Below are 18,425 nucleotides of genomic sequence, written 5' to 3'. Positions count from 1 at the left end.
TGCATTTGATTTGATTGGGGCCCGGCATGGCCAAGCGTGTTAAGGCGTGCGACTCGTAATATGAGGGTCGCGTGTTCGCATCCCCGTCGCGCCAAACATGCTCGCCCTTTTAGCAGTGGGGGCGTTATAATGTGACGGTCAATCCCACTATTCGTTGGTAAAAGAGTAGCCCAAGAGTTGGCGATGGATGGTGATGACTAGCTGCCTTCTCTCTAGTCTTACACTGCTAAATTAGGGACGGCTAGCACAGATAGCCCTCGAGTAGCTTTGTGCGAAATTCAAAACAAACTTGATTTGATTTTTCTCTAGTTTCCTTAAAGTATTTAAAAGTACATTCTCTCAGGACCAAAACGACCATAAAGTGGAAACACAAACTTTCTCTTCATAGAAACACTGAAATATTGAAAAGTACCCACACGCTGAGAGATACATAGAGAGTTATAAATCAGATAATGTTATTTTTGAGACAGTTTGTAATTGATAATAGAACTTTCACAACTATTATACTGGCCTAATAAACACACACATATACATTCAAGTGGACTTACATAAAAATATATAAAACTTTCTAAATTATACTCATGAAGTACGAAATATTATCAAGTCGAAAACACACACATACATATATTACTTGTCTTTTCTATAGGTTTTATACGTGTTATAGTTTTAGTGAGGAACAGAATCAGTTTAGTTGTATATTGTCCTATTCCACAAACACGTCCTGAACTAATGTTGATTGTGTAAACATTTTTAACATTCTAAATATACACCGGATGATTCTAAATGATAATAATAAAATTATATACAGCATATCTTTTTGTTTCATATTGGTTTGGTTTGTTTTAAATTTCGCGCAAAGCTACACGAGGGCTATCTGCGCTAGCCGTCTCTAATTTTGCAGTGTAAGACTATAGAGAAAAGGCAGCTAGTCATCACCACCAAACGCCAACTCTTGGGCTACTCTTTTATCAATGAATAGTGGATTGACCGCAACTTTATAACGCCCCCAAGGCTGAAAGGACGAGCATGATTGATATGATGAGGATTCGAACCCGCGACCCTCAGATTACGAGTCTAGTGCTTTAACTTCCTGGCCACGCCAGGCCTTTTGTTTCTAATGCAATCAGTATTAAAAAATCGGGAAAACTGCGTAGTATAGAATATGGTTCCATTAAAGTAACTTAATCCCAAGACCGACTAATACGACTTTCACGCCTTTATATAAGTTCAAATGTATCACATCTCCTCACTTCCTCGTTCGAAGCCTTACGTTTCCTCTTGCATCTATTTAATGCTCAATGAAAAAAGTTAATTTTTTATTTGAAGTTAAAACGTTTATTAATCACTATTTTATCCGAAACACAATACAACATACCTTGTTGTTCGAAATTAAGCACATGGCTACACAATAGGCTATCTGTGCTATGCATATCACGGGTATTGAAATCCAGAGTCTAGCGTTGTAAGTCCGTAGACATACCGCTATGCCACTGGAGAGCAAAACACGCTTAAACCGATCTGTTACAATTACAAGATTACTGAGGTGAATAAGCCAACAAGAACAACCGCATTACGCCAAGTGTTATTATTATTATTAAAACCTATATATAGCTTAAACGAAAGATTGCTCATTTGGTGTATTAAGCAGAATTTGGCTTATTCATTAACTACCTTCCTAAATCTGAGTTTTTTTATAAATTATTAACCAATTAAAACTACAAATTAAACAGATTAAAACATCAGAATCTTCAATACAGTGAAGTAAGTATTGCAAAACTCCTGAAATTCCAATAAATGGTTTTAAGTATTTTTTTAAATTAACATCTAACTGTATGCTCAACAATTTCAAGCAGATTTTAGAAGAACGAGGACCTGACGTTATAAACTGTTTAACAACAATAAAAGGCACGTTACTTGATATTCCTAAAACAAGACACAGGTCGTGAAGCTCCAGCTTAATAAAAATATCGCGTGGAAAAATTTATCAAAAATGTTTGCTCAGCATGTTCTGTATATAATGTGTATTTTTTTTTTGTACAAAATTGCGTTCATGCTTGACCTAGAGTGACCAATAGAAGAAAGGCGTTAACTAGATATTCTGCTCTTTAAAAACCTCATCGAACTGCCAATGATACAGAGTTATAAAGAAATAACTTTAGTAGAGTCTGTATAACTGAACAATTCAATAGGATATAACATGGTAAAATACATAAGCTCAAATCATTTATTTTTAATGTAACATTCTTTTTTTAATTCAGGACAATTATAAACAATTTTTACAGAAAACCTTCCAACTAAAATGTCCCCCATTGGACACTGTCTACGGATTTACAACGCTAAAATCAGAGGTTCGTTTCCCCTCGGTGGACGCAGTAGATAGCCCGAAGTGGCTTTGCTAAAAGAAAAACACATACACACAACACTCCGACTAAAATATTCCAAACATGTAGAAACTGGCTCCACCTACCTCTCTCTCGTTGTTTCCGAAACTTATTCCGAGATTAGGCATGGCACGGAGGATTGCTACAATCGACTGGATAGTGTTACTGTACACAACTGGTTTATACTGTCGAAAATCTTCCTGGGTAAAACCACTGTCGTGTATAATTCTAGAGAAAAGACCCAAGCAAGGAACATAAGAAAATGGTTTCATAGCAGGCACTTCACCTAATCTTCTAGTGGTTCACAAGCAAGATTACTTGGAACTTACGTTCGCCATTATAATTTAACCCAAATCTGCAATAATATATTAAAACTAGAAATAAAATCATTTTTCTTAAATTCTTAATATTTTGAATTAAACTATCAAAACAAACAAACATTAGTTTTTTTAGTAAAATTGGTTATTTTCACTTATTACATAATTTTGAATAAAAATGTGATATCGTATGAAAAATAACCATGCTACGTATACCGTCATGTGAATAATTTCAACGTTAGTTAACGAACTGATAGTAACGTATGTTGATAAATAATGGAAGTCATTTCTGTTCATTGTGTTCTCCAGTAAAATGAGTAATAGTTTGATCTATAGCTTATAATGACAACATATGTAACGCAGTTTTATATTTTTATTACGAGATATACAAATCCAATTTAATCTGGAGAGGCGCTTGGAGAATGCAATTCCTGTCCGGAAATGTTTTATGATAATCAAGTTGAAATATACAGAAACAATTACTCGCCCTCAAAGGTCAAGCTGCCATAACCCTCCTTCTTTCTCATTCTGTCCACGAGTTTTGACTGTTGAAAATTTAAATTTTCTACCATTATAACAAAAAGGTTTGACCCTCAGCCTCGTATCAAATGTAATCACACTCACCTGAAAACCTTTCCAGTTACACTAATCACAAATTACGAGTGAAAACAACAAACCCGCTGCTGAGCAATTGTAGAAATTCAAAAGCATAACGTGAGAGAGGCCTGATAAAGAAGACTATTGAACTGAATAATGGCCTTCCTGAGGAGCCTCAAACACCTTTGATTTAGTTATATTACACTTTTACTTTTTGATACAAATTGTTGTGAACAGCAATAAGTGCATATTTCTATAGTTTTATTGTTTTGAACATTTGTAAACAATTCAATAAGCGATTATTCAGTTGTCACTGAAGCAAACAGCTTTTTTAATGCCTAATATTGTTTCGCGATAAAACAACAGTTTGTATTTCACTCCGAAATGAAAGCAAGATATTAACTTACCGAAAGTATCTAACGTTAACAATTCGCGTTGTGTGGAACTACTAATTACTACTAACGTACTTAGGGCTTTTAGTTCAATTCCAAACAACAACATGATTAGTAGCATTTCTTAGCGTTTAGAACAGAACGAAAGAAAAGTTATTTTACTTTAAGATTTAAATTAATTACTAGAACGTTTGTTTTCTCTTTAGATATCCCCAGTGGCATAGCGATATGTCTGCGGATTACAACGCTAAAAATGAGTTTCGATACCCGTGGTGGACAGAGCACATATATCCCATTGTGTAACTTTGTGCTTAATTACAAACTCTTTAAATGACAAACTAAACACCAGATCTCCTTTCCAAAATGTTGTTAATTTTATTGAAGGTAAACTAATACTTCTAAATGATGATAATAAAAGGATATTTCCATCATAATATTTATCAACGAATTCTAACTTTATGTTCACCAGAACGATGAGCTGGCATTCAGCTTGTATATTTCACAATAAGTTTACAATCGATGGCACGTGTTTCTAATAATCTTATGTCTCTGTAATTTTGATAAGATAAACACACACAAACAAAGTGCATTTTCTCATTAGTTATCATTATACTAATAATATTTAGAGTGAAAATGCAAAAGTAGTGACTGTTTTCACCCCACTGAGAATACAAATTATCCATGTTTACTTGCTGAAATCCTTTCATTATGTATCACCCTTTGTCTGAAATAACAGGTTTAATAATCTTGAAATTAAATTATAGTTAGTTCACAAATTAATTGCTTGTTTCAGCCAGTTCATATTTATTTACATTTTAATACAATAAGAGTCAAAATAACTTGTTCTAAACATGTGTTTTTATATTAGTCATAAAAATATACATCTTTTTAATAGTTCAATTTTAGTAATTGACAATGATCACAGTACCGTATGACCTCTACAGAAATTAATTCATTTCCGATTATTTGAAAACTGAATTACCTGTTGTTGTTAGAAGTGTGGTAAAATGTTTTACAGTAGTTTTATGGTGCTTTGGTAAAAAAACCCACTAGTGTTTTTTCAGCGTTCAATCATTAGTATGTCTCTTTACCAGGGCCCAAAAATTGATGGGCCCTATAAGGTAAGATTATAACACTAGAAATAAACTGTCATCAACAGGAAATCAACTCCACTCGGTCAACAAAAGGGCCCTAATAAGTTTTCAATTGCTCTGTATATTATGTACATATAACCCCAGTTCGTGAATACATACCCCCCGAATCCTCTGCCAGGGGACCGCGCTTAAAAAGATTAATAGGAACTGTTATACTTTATATCAAAAATAAAAGTTTACAGTCATGTAATGATCTGCTGTGATTATTTTTTTCTCAGAAAAGGGGTCTTTATGTGAAAAAAAAAAAAATTGCAATAGGGAGCTCCTTCGAAAGTTTGCCTCCCCGATTTTTGAGCGTTCGACACGCCCTGATTGCGTAACTTCAACTACTTTTGACATTTTATTGCCTGATAAGATGTATTACAGATAATTCAGACATGAGTACAAGAGACACCTCAGAGAAAGGTGACTTAGAAGTGTTTAGAAAGAGAAGTCACTCGTGGTAGTATTCAGACAACAGTAATTGAAGGAAGAATTTTTTATTTGTTTGAATTTAAGCACAAAGCTACACGAGGGCTATCTGAGCTAGCCGTCTCTAGTTTTGCAATGTAAGACTAGAGGGAAGGCAGCTAGTCATCACCACCCACCACCAACTGTTGGGCTACTCTTTTACCAACGAATAGTGAGATTGAGCGTCACTTATAACACCCCTACGGCTGAAAGGGCGAGCATGTTTGGTGCGACCGGGATTCGAACCCGCGACCCTTGGATTACGAGTCGAACGCTTTAACTCACCTGGCCATGCCGGGCCCGGGGTGTAAGAAGAAAGTTAATAACGAAGAATATAATTTTCATTATTTGAACGAAATATTGTTAATTACTACACAATTAATTATACTACAACTCATGAAAATAGCGCTTTTTTGTTTTGTGTTTCTTTTACCTTAGAATCAAGGTATAAAACGTTGGAAGAACATATTTACTGAACATCTTCCAAATTGAAAGCAAGTCTGAATATGAGTTTATTAGGCTCTATAGAACTTTATACACAAGTCAAAACTATTGAGTAATAATGAACACTGCGTGTTGTTTTTAACAGTCTAGGCGGTCGCGGGTTCGAATCTCTGTATCACCAAACATGCTCGCCTTTCAGCCGTAGAGACGTTATAATGTGACGGTCAATCCCACTATTCGTTGGTAAAAGAGTAGCCCAAGAGTTGCCGGTAGGTGGTGATGACTAGCTGCCTTTCCTCTTGTCTTACACTGCTAAATTAGGGACGGCTAGCACAGATAGCCCTCGTGTAGTTTTACGCGAAATTCAAAAACAAACAATCTAGGCGTTATCGTAGCTGTTTTTGTTTAAAAACTGCCTTTTTATAATTTAAATTAAAGTGCTTATTACATACATACGTGCAACATTAACGTACTGGTGTTTCAGTTTATCTGCCTTTGTTGAATATGAAACAAATAAAACAATTTGGAGCGAAAGAGATAAAACAGGAAGAAACAGAGTATGTAAAAAACATAGAAAACTGTTAAGTTTTTGTTTTAGTATAATACAGCCAACTTGAACATTTCATCCGTAATGATTGCCTAAAAATAACCAGGACAGATCTCAAACCCAAGAACAATAAAAATTATTTGGGTAAGCAAAAACTCCGCAACTGCTGGTATAAACGCTGGAATTCGTGTTTAAACTGTCTTGTACATATTTTGAATTCGTAGTTTTAAAATGCGCCACCAGCGTTAGTCTCTGCTCATTCTAAATAAAGAAATTCAGTCTTAGCATTGCCACACGAAACTTAAAACTTGATGGAACAACATTCATTATCCGTTGCTAAGGCAGTTGTGTATTTCCTTAATTATATGTCAACACTGATAGTTTTATCTAATGTTTCTCTGGTGTAAACATTATTTGAACGGGGAAAGTCCTTTTAATAAAGCCTGGTGTAGGAAAGATTAGTCTTCAGTAAGCTAACTCCAGTCTCAACCATCGCGATGCATTGCAGAAAAAAGATATTCGACAATTGGTAATTAACTCACCAAATATTTATCCAATGATAAACAGGCTGATAACAATAATTATTAGAAAAAACAGACAAAAATGGCCTTTTAAATCACATATCAAATTAGGTATTTTAGTTCGATAATATAATGAAAAATTTACAGTTTAAATGTTTTACACTTTCACCTTTAACCACATATTAGGTACTTAATAGTTTTAAATATATTTCGTATATTTAATATAATTTCCATTTAGTAAAAGTAGCATTATGCGTTCAACTCTTATGTATGAATTAACAGTTAAGTGAAACTAGGGCTAAGCCTAAATAAGCATGTAAGATAAACATGACCAAGTTCTGGTTCCCCTTCTTCTACTCTTACAAAACTAATAAACATTTGTTACTAAGTATAGCTGCACGTTAGGGACGACTCACACTGTTCTAATTCACTCTATTTTATATATTAGTCTGGCACTGAATTCCAAGTCAAAATCGTGTAAGATATGTTCACCTAGTATAAAGTTGGATCATGAATACTAACTTATACAAGTGAATTTTGTTGTTTTGTATATAATATAATAATATAATTGTATATCATAGAACGTAATTATATAGCTGATTGTTTTTTTTAATTTATCTGCAATCTGCGCTAATGTCCCTAAATTAGCAGTGTAAGACTAGAAATAAGGCAGTTAGTCATCACCACCCACTACCAACTCCTGAGCTACTCTTTTACCAACGAATAGTGCATTGACCGTTACATTATAACACTTTCAAGGCTAAAACGGCGAGCATGTTTGGTGTGACGTGGATTCGAATCCGCGACCCTCGGATTGCGATTCCAGTGCCTTAACCACCTGGCCAGATATATAGCTGATAATATTTTCTTAACAATATTTGTATAACTGTCGATTATTGCAATATTTATCAGTTTAATAATGATGGTCTGGAAGATAACATTTGTAAGTACAGTGTCTAGTGAATAACGTTTGATAAGAGATACATAACGGTTTGAATAATCATGCTTCTTATTACAGTGTTTAATTGTATGATGAATAACGTTTGATAAGAGATACATAACGGTTTGAATAATCATGTTTCTTATTACAGTGTTTAATTATATGATGAATAACGTTTGATAAGAGATACATAACGGTTTGAATAATCATGTTTCTTATTACAGTGTTTAATTGTATGATGAATAACGTTTGATAAGAGATACATAACGGTTTGAATAATCATGCTTCTTATTACAGTGTTTAATTGTATGATGAATAACGTTTGCTATTACAGTGAATAATTGTCTGGTTTGTTTGTTTGTTTTGAATTTGACGCAAAGCTACATGAGAGCTATCTGCACTAGCCGGCCCTAATTTAGCTAATCTTTTACGAACGAATAATGGGATTGACCATCATATTATAACGCCCCAAAGGCTGAAAGGGCGAGTGTGTTTGGTGTGATGGGGATTCGAACCCACGACGCTCGGATTACGAGTCGAATATCTTATCCACCTGGCCGTACCGGACCACAATTGTCTGGAGACTGTCATTTGATATGAAACAACGTAATTGTTTGTTAAGTAATAATTTTATCCAATTATACAGGGTGAGCCAAAAGTAGGTGGACAGTAAAAAGACATTTATTAAGAGATCACGTATACGTACAACTATATGTAATAAGACAATTATATTAATGAAAATAAAATGTTATTTATTAACGCAAATGCTCAAATTGTTTTCCTTCCTAAAAGAGATTTCCAATACTCTTTTAACACCCATATTCTTTTATCTGTATTTAAAGTATTTGACATTATGGGTTCTATTAACAATCTAAAAAAAAGAAAACAGATTAAATTAAAACAAATGTAATTATAAAATTGTAATTATATAACACAAATAATATAGTTGCAACATAGTTATAATATACAATTGCATTAATATAACCGATACATAAACCTATTCCAAATGCTGTCCACCTACTTTTGGCTCACCCTGTATAACTGCTCTGCTCACATTATTTTTATACAATTATATATAACTGACCCCCCAAGTGGCACAACGGTACGTCTGCAGGCTCACACCGCTAAAAAATAGGTTTCGATGCCCGTGGTGAGCAAAGCACACACTGTGTAGCTTTGTATTTAATTTCAAACAATCAATATAATTTATAACATTTCTTTATATCAGATTACGTAATATTTTTCCAAGTAGCATTTTTTGTTTGACAGTGTACGAACGTCCCATTGTTCATAACTCTCTTATATATAACAGTTTTTAGAGAAATGTTTGGTAGTTAACATTTAACAGAGTGCGTAATTGACTAATTTAAACAAATATAATAGTATTGTCTATTGTATGTCCATGTTACTATTTCGCAAGGTGTGCATGGATCTTCACCACAAATGTTTAGTCCATATTTATAAATGATGCGTTTTGCAGTTTTTATGGTCTTCTGCTTTCTTATCCTAGTTCGCTTCTTATATATGAATCTTCACTAAATTCGATATGAAAATTTATTGGGTGCATAGAGAGATACAAACAAATTTTCAACTTTGCAGTTCTTATGGGCATTTTTTATCACTGCTTCTCTCCCTTTTTGATGGGTCTTCACCAAATTTGTTATGACGCTTTGTTGAGTTCGTGCAGAGATACACGCACAAATACGGTTTCATATTTTATGTTTTGCTATTTTTATGGGCGTTTTTTTGCAATAATGTATAAGAGAAGCAAATTTTCATATCCTAATGTATCCTTTCATTGATCATGAATTTTATGTAATTTTCGTACACCAGCTAGTAAATAATATTTTTAAAAGATTGTTTAATGAATATTGTTTACAGGTGACATGATTGTTATATAGATATTTGTTACCCAATTATATGATTATTTAATACAAAATACTTGTCATGAAATTACATGACTTTCTGATAGAATAGTTTTAAGACCTGAATGGTGTTCCTCGATAAAATGTAGCGTAAGGAATAATATTCATTTCAATAACATATAATTGGCTGTAAGCAATGAGCCATGTAAATGTGTTATGATATGGTACCTGTTACTTTGAGGAACCAACTATCCTTAAATATGTGTTGTTGTAGACCCGGCCAGGCCAGGTGGGTTAAGGCATTCGACTCGTAATCTGAGGGTCGCTGGTTCGAATCTCGGTCACACCAAACATGTTCGCACTTTCAGCCGTGGGGACGTTATAATGTGACGGTGAATCCCACTATTCGTTGGTAAAAGAGTAGCCAAGAGAAGGAGCGGAAAATACTTGCAGACGACAGTAAACATGTCAACTGTCATAAACAAAAGCAAAATGTCATGTTGTAAACGTCAGGTTCATGATAACATTTTCCAAAGCTGTACTTTAATGTAAAAGGTATAAGAAAAATGACACGACCTGATTTGGAAAGGTTCTCTATGGAGTACAGAAATGTTAGTTGGAAGGAATGTTGTATTCTGGCAAGTTTGAACTCTGTGATCCACAGAGGTCTTGGTCTTTAATACATTTGAAAGTATATTCCTTGCACAGCTTCTATGACACCTCTTCAGTTATTCAACCCACATGTGGTTGGTATTACAATGTCACTCAAAGACAAGTACAGACAGTGGGATGTTGTGCTCACGTTGCACCTATAGACCTCAACACCATAAAAGTACTGAGTATTTGGTGCAAGTGGTTAGAACTGGGATTTTAATAGTACATACAACGTAGAGAACAATGTGCATTCATAGAGAACAATTTGATTATTGAACAGATTACATGAAGTTTGGGTTTGCTTAAAACGGATATCATGAAACGAATAATGAGGAAAATTATGATTTTAGTTTGTTTACCCATTCTGTTGCATGAAACATCATGCAAAAACACGGCAATGTTAATGTCTCAATATATCACCAAACCATCTAATATACACATTATCAAAATAAAAGTCTGCAATTACTTCAACAGTATTTAACACAGCAAATGAATTATGATTACCATTTAGGTCCACAGAGATTATAAACCAATACCTTAGGAGTTTTAACACGATAATTATATCATGTTACCAAAAAAATGTAACATATTTCACTATGGTAATTCAGATTTCCATTTATTTACGGTTATTGATAATTCATAAACCACACTGGTATAAAATGAGGTATGTTCATATTTAATTTATCAATATAACATTGTGTGAATACACGGTAGCTTTATATGTTATGCGTCCTCCAAAGAGGTGGTATTATTTGGTAAAATATTTACCTTAGTAGGATATCACGTACTTCATATGTAATACATTATCGAAATAGATGTCATTATTTGACAGGAACTACAACTTAGTAGGATGTATGTTAACTTTATACATATTACATTCTTCAAGCAGATGCCACGTTAATGTTCAATAGATTTTGCTCCATACTACAAAATATGGCAAAAATATTACATAAGGAACCATATTAATTGGTAAAAGAATTGAACTAGCTTATAACATGAAAAAAAATTAGAAATTTGATGGTTTTAACCGATTTCATATTCGCAATTGTTGCTCAGTATACTTCATGTAATAATAAGATAAAAATAGTTAAATGTTATAATAGTAATATATTTTATAGGTGTTGAGCAATTCTAGCTGTATCAGATCTTACTGGGATATATCTCTCATGGAAGTGATGGAACCCAATACTGAAGAGTAGATGAACTTGTAAGCAGTAGATGATTGTTTATTTCTGAGAACCACACCTATAAAAACGAATTATTTCCCAGTTGCACAGCGGCTTGTCTGCGGACTCACACTGCTAAAAACCGGATTTTGATACCCGTAGTGGGCAAAGCGCAGGTAGCTCCTTGTGCAGGTTTGTGCTTAACTTCAGACAATTAAAAGAAATAAATCTCTTATTTTAAACGTCTGTTTTAAAAGTCCTACCATTTGTACTAGTATATACATCATGCCTAGAATAGCTGCTAGCTTCTTTAATGTAATTGTTTGTTTCAGAGTTTACACGTAAAGATATCAAAGGTACTCATTAATAGTGAACTGATAGACTAGAAGGAATGGCGCCAGTTAATATTTACCACCACCAGACTTTAACCTTCTTTCGTATAACCATATGGGATTTCATCGTTACCCTTATAGTACACCCACTGTCCCAACACATGAGGCGTGAACCATGAAGCTTTGAATCTATAGTTCAGACATAATAACTTGGTCCAAAGAACACAATAAGAGAGCTGTCTTCCACAGTATAAAACAGCAGGATTTTGTTTTTACTTAATAAGTGATCACTTGTATCAGATAATATCATCAAACTGCGCTTCATAAAGTTAAGTTTCAAACAACCTTTAATTTATTTATTCAAGTGCTCACAATCCTGCTAATATTTTATATTAAAACTTTCACCGAGTTAAGTTTGAATACTGAGGTGCTACTGAGGAAATTATAATTGGAAATTTTCATTCGCTTAAAAAACTTTAATTTTAAAAACTAGCATTGTTGTATGTTTCCCTCAGAAAGATTCGACTCCACAGCATACTATGAGCCTATTTCTACAAGAGATAAACAAAGGACTCTCTCCGATGGAGGGCACCATCCTTCGTCAAACACACAAACCACTTTTGTTATGTTAATAAGTGCGAATAGAAATTATTTCTCTGTATTTTACACTGTTTCCAGTTTCTTTCTATTTCTAACTCAGTAAAATTCATAGAATTCAGGTTTGCTCAGTGGTATATTTCCAGATCGAAAATCCTTCCATTCTTGGAGAAAATCAATGATATTGAAAATGCTAAAAAATTATACATGCAACACTTTGTACTTTGAGTACTTTGAGAATTAAATGAGTTACAAAACATTTAAAGTTATCTAACCAGGTAATCTACTGCTAAACTACAATGCAGTCTATCCCATTAAAACTAAATTTTCAAAATATTTAAAGCTCATATTTGAATCAGTAACGTCCATAAATTTAAGCAATCCTAAGTTCCTTGAGAAAACATTTTGCCATGTTACTGCTTTCGCTGAAACAAATTATTTGACTTTTGTAGAATAGTTTTAGTTCATGTGTACTATTACAGTAATAGGTACTTTCAATTTAGAATACAAAAATGTACTTTACATGCTCAAATGCACTGATTCCAAAATAAAGCTTTCGCGAGTTTTTGTTTCAATAAAACGAGAAAAAAAGATGTTCTGGGAGTTCTCAATGGAATATTAAATTTATATTTCTAGGCGATACTATCAAAGTGAGGCCTAGCCAACTTCCTTCACTTTCAACTTCAGTTGTGCGAAAAACAAGAAAAAACAACGGTTTGATTACGAGGTCTGTTCAAAAAATACACGGACTGTTTGAATTGCGCAGCTCCAGTTGGTTCCAGGGGAATCCGCTTGGTGTCGCTAGGTTCGCACAGATAAGCTGATTACGACGCCATTTCCCGATTGCAGATATCTTCATTTGTGTATTAGCTACGCGGTTTTAAGTGAAGTGCAATTTTTTCGTTTGGCGGATTTCAGAATGAATGACCTGAAGGAGCAACGACTTGCTGTGAAATTTTGTGTTAAACTTGGAAAATCTGCGACTGAAACTTTTGCTATGCTTAACACGGCTTACGGTGATGTTACTATGAAGCGTACGGAATGTTTAAAGTGGCATGAACGTTTTAAGGATGGTCGACAGTCCATTGAAAATGATGAGCGTCCTGGACGTCCTTCCACGTCAACTGACGACCCACACGTCGACAAAATCAGCACCCTGGTGCGGGCAAATCGACGTCTGACTGTCAGGGAGCATGCTGAAGAGTGTGGGATATCAGTTGGATCTTGTTACGAAATTTTCACCGAAAAATTGAAGATGCACCGCGTTGCTGCGAAATTCAGCCCTCAGAACTCGTGAGTTTTTTGGCCAAACACTCGATCACTGTTCTTCCCCCCCCCCTATTCACCTGACCTTGCTTCTTGCGATTTTTTCTTGTTCCCCAAACTCAAAAGACCCTTGAAAGGAAGAAGATTTGAGACGATTCCCGAGAGTAAGGCAAATGCGACGAAGGAGCTGGAGGACATTACAAAAGAAGCGTACCAGAACTGTTTCAACAAGTGGAAACACCGTTGGGATAAGTGTGTGCGTTGGGGAGGAGAGTACTTTGAAGGGGTCCCAGACCTGTAACTTCTAAATAAAGTACATTTTGTTTTATGACGCCAGTCCGCGTATTTTTTAACAAACCTCGTACAAATAAAATAAAATCCATTTACTCACAACTGTTGATCAAATCCTGGAAAAATATTGCAGTTATGAAATCTGACATTCCTTGTTTTGTTTGAGGGGAAAGAGCACACGTTTTACTTCAAACCTAGTTATTTTGCAACGTGTAAAATTATTGTTCGATTAAAATTATTGTTAGTCCAACCAGACTTGTTTGTTATGGTTGGTTTCTAACAGCTCTTAACCAATTTATACCCGGAAAAAAGTTTCCTTCTCTGCAAACACTGTCGATGAGAAAATCAGCAGATTTCTCAGTGCGATAACAGTGTTGAAAAACGATGATGTAAGTCTGTTCTTTCATACGTATTCCAATCAGCTTTCGAAAACATCTTAGCCTCTCTGTGAGTGACTCCGCAGTTCTGTTTATACTGACATCAGTTACCTCACCCTCTAATAAGCGAACTTGGAGTTACAGAAACTGTTTCTGAGTTCAGTTTCGACAAGTCAACCACGCAGTATATCAAAATGAGGAATAAGCTAAGTCCCTCTCTTCACTGAAACCTTCCACACATTCACCGGTTTCGTCGACAGAAATTGACCTTATAATTTTACAGTGGATCAAAAATAGATTATTCAGGTGTACGTATCTTCTGTTCCTACAGTAATGTTCCTTGGATTTCCATTTCCTGATATTCCATCAACCAACATCTATAAAAATCCTTCACAGGATTTGACAGTGGTTTCTTAACTCATTATAATGTCAGTGTTTTTATTTTTTCTTTCTTTGAATGTGTCATGTTGCGAAAACTTAAGAATAGCAACCATTTCTTTTAAATCTTTCTCCATTTTGTTATCTTTCATTTTTCGATATGGAGCACCAGAAAAATAAAACCTTGGCTATGTTTTTCCTCTTAATTTCACTGAATAACTACTTTGTGTTATCAATGTTTTAAACGTCATTTTGTTTAACTGTCTCGCAAGTTTACCAGCTTCAAAATAAATTCAATCTACGCTTCTTAGAATATTCCTGTGGAATATTTGCTTCTCTTACATAAAATTTCAAAAATAAATTTCTGTAGAATTTTCATTCCACGCATTTCATGAGAAAATAAAAGTTTCTACTTCATAGGGGGTATAATTTATACTTCTATTAGTGAAGCTTTACATTCCGTTCATGCTGTACATTCGGATACCCGCAGCAGACGTATTTGATTAGTAGAAAGATAAAGAGAGAAATGACACTAAAAACATATAGTAATCTCAGTTAATGGATTACCTACTTTCTCTATCTTATAACACCGATCTTGAACAACGTATCTCATAAGCAGGGTAAGGGAAAATAAGTAGGACTATGTTCATTTACACAAAACACAGTAAAATAATTATTTATAATAGCAAATATTTCATTGCTTTCTCATACTTTCAATTATTGTTAAAGCCTTTAAATGAGGACCGATACTCCTACAGTCAGAAAGAAAAATCTGACATTCAGACTAACTCTTACATAAACATAAAACATTTTTATTGTCAAATTAAACTGCTATTATAAGGATACTATTTCGTTATTTATTTAAAGTAACTTATCTCTGTTATGAGAACCACTCTTCGTTCTCTCCCTCATCCCCACAATAGCTTATTATTGTTACAAGAATAGTGTTTGGTTTCCCCATACAAAATCTTGTCATTGTTACGAAGACAATGTTTGGTTCTCTCCTCCCCCACAAAAGCTTGTCATTGTTACAAGAATAGTGTTTGGTTTCCCCATACAAAAGCTTGTCATTGTTATGAAGACAATGTTTGGTTCTATCCTCCCCCACAAAAGCTTGTCATTGTTATAAGGATAGTGTATGGTTCTCCCCATACAAAAACTTGTCGTTGTTATGAAGACAATGTTTGATTCTCCCCCATACAATAGCTTGTCATTGTTATGAGGGCAATGTTTGGTATCTTCCCCATACATTAGTTTGTCATTGTTATGAGGACAATGTTTGGTATCTCCTTCATACATTAGCTTGTCATTGTTATGAAGACAGTGTTTGGTTCTTTCTCCACAATAGCTCGACAAAGACAATTCTGCAACATTTGCATTGTGAATATTGTTACTGATCAAAATCAGAATAAATGCATAACCGTAAGTAACGGAACTAGCTAATTTTAAAGTGGAAACAAAAACATTGTTACGCCAGGTACATTCGATCCGTTAACATAATAATCTTAGGCTGCGTTTGAAAGCAGAACAGATACAATCCGTAAATGAACAAAAAACATTCACCCCTCTTGAAAAACTACTGAAATCCAAGACCTCTCACACGACAGTATTCTACTAACTGAACCAAACTCTCTCAGAAACAAGATTCTCTAACAGGTCTCATGTCAAGTGACACCACACACTAAATACCAATGTTTCTGTTGCAATAATTTATTTTTCACTACCTGCATGTGGTATTGAACGCGAAACTTAATATTCGGTAGGTGAGTGCTCTACTAACTGAGCTGAAAGGTTAAGTTGTTCGTATTTGATAGTAAAGCATTTCTATCAGTTGGGTATCATTTCAAAAGGTGACTTGAACGTGTTGATTAACACAAACCTTGCACATTGTTCATGAAATAGCAAATTCTTGCTTATGATTTCGTGCAAAATTGAATAGCTATGAGGAATTAACTGTCAGAAGCCACTGGATAATTTCTATTCATGCAACATTGAGAAATTGTAACATCATCTATTCGAAAGCGAGAATGATTACGTTTAATTTACTCACTAGTAGTTCGAATATATTCCAATGTTCTGATTTATTTATTTCGAGTGTGCAATAACATCATTTACTATGAACAACTGATACACTTCAACTTCACTCCAATAAGGTACTGAAATGACCACTTTATTACGCTTGAGTGCTTCACAATTTCAATAATTATCTCTTGATTTGGTTTGTTAAATTTCGAAGCTACACAAGGGATATCTACGCTAGCCGTCACTAATTTATCAGTGTAAGACTAGAGGAAAAGCAGCTAATTATCACTACCCACCGCCAACTCTTGGGCTACTCTTCTACCAATGAATGGTGGGATTGACCTAACTATATAACGCCCCCACGGCTGAAAGGGCGAGAATGTTTGGTTGGATTCAAATCCGCGACTATTAGTCTTGCACCCAAACCACCTGGATATGCTAGGCCTAGTTGGATGAGACACAATCCACACATATAAACATCCTTTCCACTTGTACTTTGGAAAACTTAAACTATCGCTTTTAGTGTTTCAAATATAGAACGTATAGTCTTACGTTAAAAAATATAAGTTTGTACTTTCTATTTTTACAGGTTTGTACAAGGAAAAATGAGTTAGATGTTAAATGAAAAACAGAATTTCTTAAGCCAAAACATTAATATTTTGACAGCAAATGTTTGGACTTTCTGCAGTGGATGCTCTAAAAGCTGTGTCATGAGTTATCTTTTAATCGCTTTAGCTTAGATACGTATCTCTTAACATCTCTTCAGGTTTGAAAATTTTTTGAACATTTTATATTTAATCCGTATTGTACATCCACCGAATGGTTCACAAGTTTCAGTATCGATTAACGCAATATACGGGGTAAACTTATTCACACATTCGGTAACGTAGCTTTGGTGCCTTGACGTTTATTTTTACAAGCTATAGTGATAAAAAATATGCCAATTGCTATAAAATGAGTGTACAAGCTAACCAAAACTAAATGATGTAACACTTGTGCTTAGTGCCTGAATGAGGCACCATTGTTATGTCACTGAACTTTGTTCAGCATTAACGCTTTTACTATTAAGTTTATTAGATAAAGATCTCTCCCAGGTTTATGCTTATTTTTAGATAAATAGGAATTTTAAACAGACACGTGTTTTAGTAAAAGTTGATACTGGTAAACTCTGGGACGTTTGAAGGAAATACTTTTTTCTCATAGTGGTACAAAACTTCAAACTCCTTCAACAGTGTTCCAGAAGGAAATATGTGTGTCAATAGTAGTACAAAACTTCAAACTCCTTCAACAGTGTTCCAGAAGGAAATATGTGTGTCAAAACTTCAAACTCCTTCAACAGTGTTCCAGAAGGAAATATGTGTGTCAATAGTAGTACAAAACTTCAAACTCCTTCAACAGTGTTCCAGAAGGAAATATGTGTGTCAATAGTAGTACAAAACTTCAAACTCCTTCAACAGTGTTCCAGAAGGAAATATGTGTGTCAATAGTAGTAAAAGAGTTAAAAGTGTCAGTTCCTATAAAATAAGCTCAAAATTTATCAAAACGTTCGATTATGTAAATTTAATGCACAATTGCATTATTAAAAACTTGAACTTTCTACTTTAAAATACGTATAATTAACTGTATGAGAATACTTCAAGCAACGAAACTGTAGTATTACGTACTGAATATGCTATTTTCATTACTGGTAAGGAAACAACTGTTAGGACAAGATAACATTTTGTTATTGTTTCT

At 34.3% G+C, this 18,425-nt stretch overlaps 1 protein-coding gene across 1 annotated transcript in view; it reads right to left on the bottom strand.

Moving 5' to 3' along the window:
• Positions 1-18,425, bottom strand: part of LOC143249576 (guanine nucleotide-binding protein G(o) subunit alpha-like) — an 88,813-nt gene that overhangs the window by 56,206 nt on the left and 14,182 nt on the right. The window contains exon 3 of the mRNA XM_076499683.1: positions 2,468-2,609. Within this exon, the coding sequence (XP_076355798.1) occupies positions 2,468-2,609 (142 nt within the window). The remainder of the gene's footprint in view (positions 1-2,467; positions 2,610-18,425) is intronic.

This window comes from Tachypleus tridentatus, chromosome 1 (assembly GCF_004210375.1).
Source record: "Tachypleus tridentatus isolate NWPU-2018 chromosome 1, ASM421037v1, whole genome shotgun sequence".
NCBI classification, from domain to species: Eukaryota; Metazoa; Arthropoda; class Merostomata; order Xiphosura; family Limulidae; genus Tachypleus; species Tachypleus tridentatus.
Note: the sequence above shows the minus strand (reverse complement) of the source record. Positions and strands in the feature narration are given on the sequence as shown.